This window comes from Mustela lutreola, chromosome 8 (assembly GCF_030435805.1).
Source record: "Mustela lutreola isolate mMusLut2 chromosome 8, mMusLut2.pri, whole genome shotgun sequence".
Classification (NCBI taxonomy): domain Eukaryota; kingdom Metazoa; phylum Chordata; class Mammalia; order Carnivora; family Mustelidae; genus Mustela; species Mustela lutreola.
In genome coordinates, this window is record NC_081297.1 from 66,693,570 (window position 1) to 66,703,668 (window position 10,099).

Below are 10,099 nucleotides of genomic sequence, written 5' to 3' on the forward strand. Positions count from 1 at the left end.
AACTGAGATTCAAACTCAGATCTGTGGTTCCAGAGCTCTTTCAACCTCTCCGCAGCAACCAGCAGCAAGAACACAGGTACATATAAATACACATATACTCATGTGCACAGCCCAAACAAACACACACACACACACACGTGGACACACACACACACACACACACACACACACACAGCCCTCCAGCTCATTTGTCTTCCCTAGGGCAGTCCTGGGAAATTCCATAGCCCAAGGGAGCAGACTAGAGCTGATGTCAGTCTAAGCTCCACAGGGAATACCTTACCGGCATTCTCCACTAGAGGCCCAAGGCAGTTACTGTTTTGTGATGTGTCACTCTATTCCAGAGATCCCAGGCAATCCCTCCAGAACAATACCCACAATACCCAATCCCTAACCCTCCCATGGAACAGGTGTCATGCCTGCCCTTCCACAGCTCAGATTTGGAAGTCATCTCTCAGGGAGCAGGCGCTTCACTGAAGCCGCTTGCACATCTGGAGTTCTGCTACTAAAAACCAGAAGACTCAACACAGACGCTCCCCCCCCACCCCATCCAGCTTGAGTTCAAGGTCTGGGATGCAAGAGAAAGTAGATAGAGCTGGCAATGCACGTCCGGACCAGGGCAGGGTTGGTAACTCCTTGGAACAGAAGGCAAGGAGAGAGGAGGGAAGGCATGGTCCCTGCAGTTCCCCCCTAAGCCCTGGTCCATATAGAGGGCCCAGAAGCCCCACCCTGACATCCCCCTAGTACCAGTCAGCAAGGAGGGGAGATGACGCCTCTTTATTAAGGTTAACACCAAGGAAAGCATTGAGAAGGAATACACAGCGGAGGAGAAAGGGCACACAAAGTCACTACTTAAGGAGGTGGGAGGGAGGCACATCAGTTAAGAACCTCAGGACAGCCACATGCTCCATGCCCTGGTTGTAGGGGAAAAGAGGAAAGGAGAGGGGAAAGCGCCATGATAGCCGTGGACTCACAGAAGGGTTTGAAGCCCCCTGAACCTAACACCAGAGCCACAAGCCCTGCCCCTCAGGGCTCACACACTACTACACAAGTCAACACACATAACACACACAGGACATTATGGAGGCAACACCGAGAGGCAGCGGGCAGGGACAAATTGACAGGAAAAGGAACTGAAGTTAAGCGGGTATAGCCAGGAGAGAGACAGTTTTTGGCTGCGGCCCCCAAGAGTCCCTCAAATGTCCCCTAAATCTGGGCTGCTGCTGAGCACCCCCAAGTCTCTGCCTGTGTACTGGGCTCTTTGTTCTCTAAGCCCCAGTGGGTGGATAAAGCAATCCCCGATGAAGTCAGTGACAAGGCAGGATCCACTCTGCATGCAAGAATCCTAGAGGTTGAGCTATTATGTCTTCATGCACATTCATAGCCAGCTCCTCCCAGCCCAGGGGCCCTTGGAACCCCATTCACCCAGATTCCTAGGGCTGCAGTTCCCTCCTTAAGCTTCCTTTACCAATCAGCAGCCGCAGAGATCTGTGAGGGGGAGAGGCTTCTGCAGAGCGCTGAATATCTTGGATTTCAGCAGAAGGGTAAATTTTCTGTTGCCAGAACAGAATACCCCCAATTCCTTAATTTCTAGGTAAATCGTTAGAGATTATTTGCCATAGTCCTAGATAAGTCCTTTTTCAGAATAGAAAAAGCAGAATTTTATTTACACAATTCAGGGGTTCTCCTGTTGGCTGGGGAGGGGGAATGGGCAGGGTAGGGGGATGGATGGGAGTCCAGAGATGGGCGCTTCCTCTCCCGGAACCTCACCTTTCCGCAGTGTGCTATTGTCTCCCTTGGTTAGGCAGAAAGAATTCTTGATGCTCCCAAAATCCTTCACCCTATAAATCCTTCCTCGAGGGAGTCACTCTGCCTGACCCACAAGAGCAGCAGTCGAAGTGAAGCATGCTGCACCGCACCGTTCAGTCCCCTCGCGTCATGCACTCGGAAACCCAAAGCCAGCCCAGGAAAGTAGTGCCCCTCGGAGTCCCCTCACAGAGAGGCCTCGCCCTCCAGCTGCAGCAGGGTAATGTCGGGCAGATCGAGGGGCTCCACAAGTGGCCCGTCCCCCCCAAGGAGACCAGCACAGGGGCTCTCGGGGCGCTCACAGTGACTAGTGGGTGTGGCGGAGCTGGGCATCTCCTTCTCTTCATCGTCGTCCTCGTCCTCAGGATCGCGACCCAGCAAACCGCTGTCCCCGATCCCAGGCGAAGGGGTCCCCGGCTCTTGGGGGGCACCCCGGAAGCTCCCCTTGCCGCCGACCACGCCCAGACCGCTCTGGCGGGGCGCCGTGGTCATAATCTGGCACATGGAGACGATGGCCCGCTGGTTGGCGCACACGTCGTCCGAGAGCACCTGGATGTGCGAGGCCTGCTCGTCCAGGGCCCCCCGCATGGCCCTCACGTCCTCAAACAGGGCCTGCAGCTGGGCCTTCAGGTGCTCCATCAGTTCCTTCATGCCGCCGTTGTACTCTCCGGAGATCACGTCCCCCACGGCCGGCACGGTGGACACCTCCAAAGGTGCCGGCATGTCGCCGCCGTCCTTGGTCATGATCTCCAGCGGACCGTCCTCCATTGAATGGCAGAAGCGGGCGGTGGCGGCTCTGGGTCCGGTCCAGCCCGGCCTCCGGGGTGGGGGGAGGGACAGGGATGGGGGAGAGGTCCCCGGAGGGGCGGGGAGGAGCCGAGGGCAAAGGAGGCTCCCGAGAGGGGCGGGGAGCCGACGTGAGAAGATGAGTCCCGGGCGGAGGGCGCGGGCAGGATCGGGGGAGGCCGGGAAGAGCCGGCGGGACGAGGACCCTGCGAAGAGTCCCAAGTCGGCGACTCTCCGGCTTGCCCCGGGGCGAAAGCGCCCAGACCTGCCTCGCCTCCTGAATTGAGCCCGTGTCAGCGCCTCCCTCCGGGCGCCACGAGCTGCAAGTGCCCGCTGGTTTTCTGGGTCACAGAAGCTCTCGCGGAGGGGTCCGGGTGGAGGCCAGCAGTGGGTACCGCTCGGGACTACCCCCGGCCATTAACGGGCAGCGCCCGCGAGTGTGGTTGGAGTGGCAGGGGCGGGTCTCGCAGCGGCGCCGCGGATGCTCCTCTGTTTCCAAGGCGACGCACGGCACGTAAATGACGTGTATCTCCATGGCAACCAGGAAGTGGAGAAGAAAAGGAAGGATGGTTGCGAAGCTGCAGTGGGGCTCTAGAGTCTGAACTAGCGGGTGGGGCAGGAGGGGAGGAGACGCTGCAGTGGCCTCAGCTGAGTGGAAAGAGCGTGCAGCTGCGATGCTTAATAGGGAAGCATGAGAGAGCAGTTTGCTGCATAAACCTCCAGGTCAGGGAGAACTCGTCCCTCCCCCAGTCTGGGTACTAGACCCTGAGCGCAACCGCCTTGCAAGGATTTTTCACCCACCCGCAGTCCTTTCTCGGAGGATGGCGCTAGAGCCGGGTCTTGTTACTCTGTCCTCCAGCCGTCCGCAGGAAAGCAGAGAGGGTAGAGAGGCCAGCGCTAACAATCCCAGACCTGAGCTGGGCGCGGTTGCGCGCTGGGGCAGAGTAGGCCCCGCCCGGCCTCCGCGGTGCAGAGGGCGGGGAGGGCACTGAGGAGGTGCCCGCCTTTCTCTTTGGCTACTGCAGTAAATCAGCCCTCTCCCTGCAGATAGCACAGAAGCTAAGGAAAGATGGGATTCCCTTACATATGAAACGAGACCCAACCGTTCCTACCCTGGGCACAGGGAATTTTTCCATGATGATGAAGCAAAGTACTTAAGTTTTGATAACGAAAGCCTCTTAAGGGCAGAGGTTTGTCTCCACGCCCTCAATCACGGAATTCCCAACAGCTAAAATAGTGCCTGGCACGTAGTAAATAAATGCTCTATGTATTTATTGAATGAATACTTTAACAGGAACCACTATGCTCCCATTCCCTCATCCAGAACTCTCCAGCCCATCACAGAGCTGATGCTTGGGGACCTGAATTCAATTTTGTTTCTGCCTTTTAATTCAGAGAACTTGGATAAATAATTTTCCTGATCTGTTAGGGGATTGGACTGGATAATCTAAAATATTATTTCTAACTGAATAGCACTCTGCATTAGCTCACAGGTGAAAGGGTAAACTGTTGGCCGTGTGTGGAAGGGATGGGTGGGGACAGTGTGTGGTACTGCAGTTCCCCCTCCACAGGCCCAGTGTCCATGTACAGACACACTTGAGTGCCTCAGCCTTTGTGACAACTCCTTTCCCTACTGGAGAAGTGGAGTGGGAAAGGAGAAGAGGAAGAAAACTTTAATATGTTTACAGATGACTTGAGACTGAGAAGCAAAAGCACCTGGGCAGCAGCATACTAATTAGTAATGACCCTAGTAAACTGGGAGAAGCCAAGTGGTCAGAAACTAAAAATGAATTTCATACGAAGAAATTAATCTTGTGGAGAAACAAACTGTATCGCTTCAAGCTGGGGGAAAGCTAGGTATGGGTGAATGTTTGGTACATCCTGAGCATGTTACCTTGAGATTTCCCTGGTGGCCTGCTCTTATAAGAGTGGGGCTAGCCCAAAGAAACCTTTGTAGCACTAAAGAACTGTTTGGTTTATGTCTATTTTACTATTATTAAAAATAGAACTAAATGGGAGAAATAACCTAAAGAGCAGGAAGTTTAACCTAAGGCACTGCTGATATATTACACAGCCATTAGAAATTTGATTTCCCAAAATAAATACTTGAACAAATTAAAAACCCTACAGTATGATATTTTCTAAAAACAAATGATTTGGTCCTATTTGCTTGCTCATTCCTTCTTCTTTATTCCACCAGCTTGTGGCGCTCTCACCTTGGTTGTCATTTCTACCTTCACCCTGTTCTCCAAGGGTTATTCCCAAAGCTTAGGAGAAGACAGAAATGCTTTTCCTTGGTTTTCCTAAGCACAGCTGAAGTGGGCTGGTATTTACAAAAAGTCTTTACCAGAAAACCATAGGAAAACTAGAAACAAAGACACACACACACACACACACACACACACACACGGCTGAGCTTACACAGCACAAGTTTCTGATCTCATATTATAGCAAGCATGTTCTCAGGGCATGTGGATTCAACCATGCTGTTCATCCTTCTCTGGAGAGCTCTGCCATAGCCATAAAAGACAGGACTTCTGAGGTTTTTTGCCTAGGTCTGTTACTTCACATTCTTGACCAGCACTTCACCTGAACGATTTCAGCTTGTCAGTGTTCTCAGCCTTCAGGTGGGTCCCTGCCTTCTACCTGTAAAGATGACCCTGCCCCTTGTATAGGAACTCCCATCTTGGTATTACTCTTACATTAAACATAGTCCCCATACACTAGGAGCTGACTTATGTCATCATAAAGGGCTTTTGCCACTATTGTTGAGGATACCATGTATGTCAAGTCTTTCAGCATAAGATTACATCATGCTGCCCAGAGATGCTGGCATGAAGTCTGCTGAGAGTACAGGGGGTCTGAGCCTAGAGGGAAGGGAAATTATTGGAGAAGCACGAAAGAACATGGGAAACAGGTGCAGAGATCAAGGGGTGTGGCTGATCCAGTCAAGTTCCAGGTCAGACATTGAGAGCCAAGGGTAGGTGGGAACTGGGGGAGTCGACTAGTAACAGGACTTGAAAATGTGAGGAGGAGACAATTGGTGCATCAGATTCAGATCCAGATCATTTTAGGAATTCTGTGTGAAATGGAACTAGGAAAAATAAAAGTGTCTAGCTACTGAAAAATAAGGGGGACAGATAGAGAGAGCAAAGAAGCCTCAGTTTCCTGGTGGGGTTTCAGGGCTGGGACCTCTGGATGCCAGTGCCCCAGGGTTTGTTGAATGGATCCAATCCCAAGCAGAAGGAGGCTCAGTGGGTAATCTGACCATGTCATTAGAGTATTCACACATAGCATGTATGCCCTATAGCAAGAAAAAAAATAAATAACCCCTTCTGCTTCTTGCCTTTCTTTTATCCTCAGGGAACCACCCTAGCTGTTCTATTCCTTCATCATGAGCCAATGGGTGGAAGAGATTCCATGGTACATAGATACAGGTCAGGTACACTTAGTTCCACATATCACATTCTAACTAGAATTGTGATTCTTAGTAGTTTCTGCCATTTTCCTCTATCCGGCATCCAGTTTATCTCCAATCTATCTTTTATATAGCTGGTGTACTTTTTGAACTATAAATTCAACAGCTGTGATGAAGATGCTGTCTTGACCCAGATCAAGAGTGATGATCAAAATCAAGGCAGAGCTGACTGCTACACTTAAGGTCCACTATCCCAGATGGTGCTCTCCAGATGTAACTTTTATGGCATTGAGTTGCCTTAGGGCCCATCTCAGCGTGATATCACATTCAAAAGAAACACCTCCAACAGCCAAAAAACTAAAAAGCACTTTATTTTTATTATAGTCTCTGGGAAAACTCTAAAGAAATTTGCATTCTCAGCACAAAGCAAAACGCCTTGAACTTTTCTTCCCTCCTTCTCTACGCATCTCACACATCCTGACATAGCTGTAGCTCCCATTCCCCCTCCTTTCGCTGCAGACACCTCCAAACTTTCAAGTCTGTCCCTGGCTTTCTCACTTGCCTGACTACTTCGCCTCTTGGATATATTCTTTTTCTCTTCCATGAGAAGGAATTCCTTGTCCTTGTTTCATCTCCTTTGGTTTTGCCCTCCATTCTGAGCAGGTACTTGGAGCACCAGCTGTCAATGACAGAGTCTCTTCCTAGAGGGCAAGAAAGACTGAAAATACTTGTAGGTTTGGTCTGTCGCATAGACTAAATATTTTCATTATGGAAGGGTGTTTTGTCTGATATTACAAACTGTTTTGCTCATTTCCTCTACTCTTTTTTTTAAAGGTTTTATATATTTGAGAGAGAGTGAGTGAGTGAAAGTGCAGGGGCAGAGGGAGAGGGAGACACAGATTCCTCTGCTGAGCAGAGGGAGCCCCATGGAGTGCTAGATCCTAGGACCCCAGGACCCTGGGATCATGATCTGACCTGAAGGCAGACACTTAACCAACTGAGCCACCCAGGCCACCCCTCATTTCCTCTACTCTTATACAGAGAAATGGACATGGGAGTTTGCAAGGATCCCGAATTGTTATGAGCCCCTGGCTGGAAAGGGGGTCCAAATGTCCACAGTCTAAAAGCTCTATTGTCATAGACATGGCCATGAGGTGAGCACCAAACACACATCCTCACCAGAGGATGACAACCAGAGAAAGACTTTCAGTTGCTTGCTCTGTGCCCCCAAACTATTTTTAGGAATCTTAAAAAGGCCATCTCCTGCCCACACATTTCTTTCTCTTCCATAATAACTTTATTCAAAGCAAGAATTCCTTCTTGTGGAGTCTGAAATTCCACTGAAAATCACCTGTCATTCCAATTAAACCTGTTGTGCCGGTGTTTGCCCTATCTCCCCTTTCTGCATTTCTGCAACAGCTGCTTTTGTGTTAACACTTGCAGAGGACTTTTTCCCCTCACTGGATAGTCATTTATCCTGTGCCCTCTGACAGGTCTAGTTCCAGTCCAAGCGTTGTGGGGTAGTTGGCCACAAACTGCCGTTCGGAGTTCTGGAGCCAACCGTGATGTCTGGTACAGGGTCTCATGTACCTTCCATCCTTACTATATATTTTCTGCCCCCAGAAAGTTGCCAACAGCCCAGGGACTGGTTTTTCCCCAAGTTACAATCTTCATCAGGCACTGACGTGCTTTACCACCAGAGAACACTCTCAATTTTTGGTGCCATGGGACAATTTTGCTTGACAAATTGCCTCTCCGGAAGTATCCTTCCAACTCAGAGGAAATTATGTCTCAGCATCTGGACAGGGTATGGACTCTGGTATGTCTGCCCTTCCATTTAGAGGAATTTTTAGAAATTCAGTGTTCCTTTATGCTGACCTATGCAAACTTCCAGGCCTCTTCTCACCTGTCACATCTTGAGGAAGTCTGAGGTATTCTATCATAGACACTTCAAACACAATTTTGTAGGTCTTACTGATACATCTAGTTATGCTATCTCTATACCTCTTAGACATCCTAAAAATACTATCAAAAGTAGTTTTTAATTCCCTTTTACCATGGGGTGGTATCCCAAGGATAAGCAAGGCACTGCCAGCTACAGTTGAGCAGCAACTGTGCGGGCGTGTTATGCTTCTAGTCAACACACATAGACAGAGACTATGTATTCATAGTCTAGTTCATGACTAGTATTCATGATGGTGAATACTATGAAATGTGGATCAACTTTTGGGGACACAGTTGATCCCCAAAAGTTGATCCACATTTCAAAGTACTGAAGCAGTGCTGGATCTTGTGCAGAAGTGAGAAGGATTTTCGCCCCAACTTTTCCACACAGACCCTGAAGCCCCTGTTTTAAGAAGTCTTACATGAAAACGGTCCCATCTTCTATAGTCAACCATAAGTCCACAATTTACAGGGACAATACCTGCTTTGTTTTTAAGGCACAAGGATCCCCTTCACTCCAGAACTCTCTAGTCCCTTTACTTTGTTTTACTCTACTCCACAGCAGTTAACATCTGTTATTCTATATTTTATTTGTTTGTTGTCTTTCACTTTCAAATAGGGTATAAGATCCATTAGGGAAGAGGTTTGGTTTTGTCCACTGTGACATCTCCATCACCTAGATTAATGCCTGGTACATGGGAGTTGCTCAATAAATAATTGTTTAACAGATGAATGAATGAAGCCTGAATCCATAACTAGGAAAAGAAACATCACCCTTAAGGATATGTAGCCTGCAGAGCTCCAACTCCTCCTTATCCTAGAGAGAAGCATAGCTTCTTTGGTTTCACCCATCTACTTTAGTGATTTCTAGCTTATGTTCATATAAATAATCCTTTGAGTGGCCTTTAAAAAAAGGAATACTTACTATAAGACACACAGAGGTATCTACCTCTTGCAAAAGAGAAAAGTGCTTATGGCTTTGAAATGATTTCACATGATTAGAATATTGAAATTCCTGGTGTTTAATTGTAATGAGATCTGTGAGACCTAAGTCCCCTCTGCTTCACACTTGTGGATTTTTATTAGTGTTTGGGGGAAATTCTCTTTACTGGAAACAGTGATTATGGAGAAAGGTTCTTTAGAGATGGAGCATGGAGGTGATGCTGGGATATCATTATAATCTAAGGTCTAATGGAAGAAAGGAAATAATCTACAGAGATGTGAGAGAGAAAGAAACCCTAGAGAGAAGGATAGCACAGAGGATAGACAACAGTATCATTCCCTGAGCCACTGTGAGGGCAAAAGGCAGGATGATGCATTTATGTCAGATTTTTAAGGGGCTTCTTTTTTTTTTCATATTTCAAGGTTTTTTTTAAGATTTTATTTATTTGACAGAGATCACAATTAGGCAGAGAGGCAGACAGAGAGAGAGGAGGAAGCAGGCTTCCTGCTGAGCAGAGAGCCCAATGCGGGGCTTGATCCCAGGACCCCTGGGATCATGACCTGAGGCGAAGGCAGAGGCTTTAACCCACTGAGCCATCCAGGTGCCCCTCATATTTCAAGTTTTTACTTAAATTCTAGTTAGTAAAAATATAGGGTATTATTGGTTTTAGGAGTACAATTTAGTGATTCATCACTTAATGTAACACCCAGTGCTCATCACAAGTGTCCTCCTTGAACTCCATCACTTATTTAGCCCACCCCCTACCACCCCTCCAGCAACCCTCAGACTCTATAGTTAAGAGTCTCTTATGGCTTGCCTCCTCTCTTTTTTTTTCCTTTCTCTATATTCATCTTCCACAAAGGAGTGAAATCATATGGTATTTGTCTTTCCCTGACTTATTTTTCTTAACATAATACACTCTAGCTCCATTCCTTTTGTTGAAAATGGCAAGATTACATCTTTTTGATGGCTAACATTCCGTTGTGTATACAGACCACATCATCTTTATCCTTCCGTCCGTTGACGAACATTTGGGTTCTTTCCACAAGTTGGATATTGTTGATAGTGCTGCTCTAAACATCAGGATGCATGTGCCCCTTCAAATCAGTATTTTGTATCCTTTGAGTAAATACCTAGTACTGCAATTGCTGAGTCCTAGGATAGTTCTATTTTTAACTTTTTGAGGAACCTCCATACTGTTTTCC

The 10,099-nt window shown here is 48.1% G+C and overlaps 1 protein-coding gene across 1 annotated transcript; it reads right to left on the reverse strand.

The window, feature by feature from the left end:
- Positions 1 to 1,626: 1,626 nt before the first annotated feature.
- CCDC184 (coiled-coil domain containing 184) lies at positions 1,627 to 3,512 on the reverse strand. Its single transcript, XM_059185520.1, has one exon. The coding sequence runs from the start codon at positions 2,569 to 2,571 to the stop codon at positions 1,990 to 1,992; it is 582 nt and encodes a 193-aa protein (XP_059041503.1). The 5' UTR covers positions 2,572 to 3,512; the 3' UTR covers positions 1,627 to 1,989.
- Positions 3,513 to 10,099: the final 6,587 nt, after the last annotated feature.

What these genes read in the sequence shown, in the direction of transcription:
- CCDC184 (XM_059185520.1), bottom strand. Translation starts at nt 2,571, where the DNA reads ATGGAGGACGGTCCGCTGGAGATCATGACCAAGGACGGCGGCGACATG.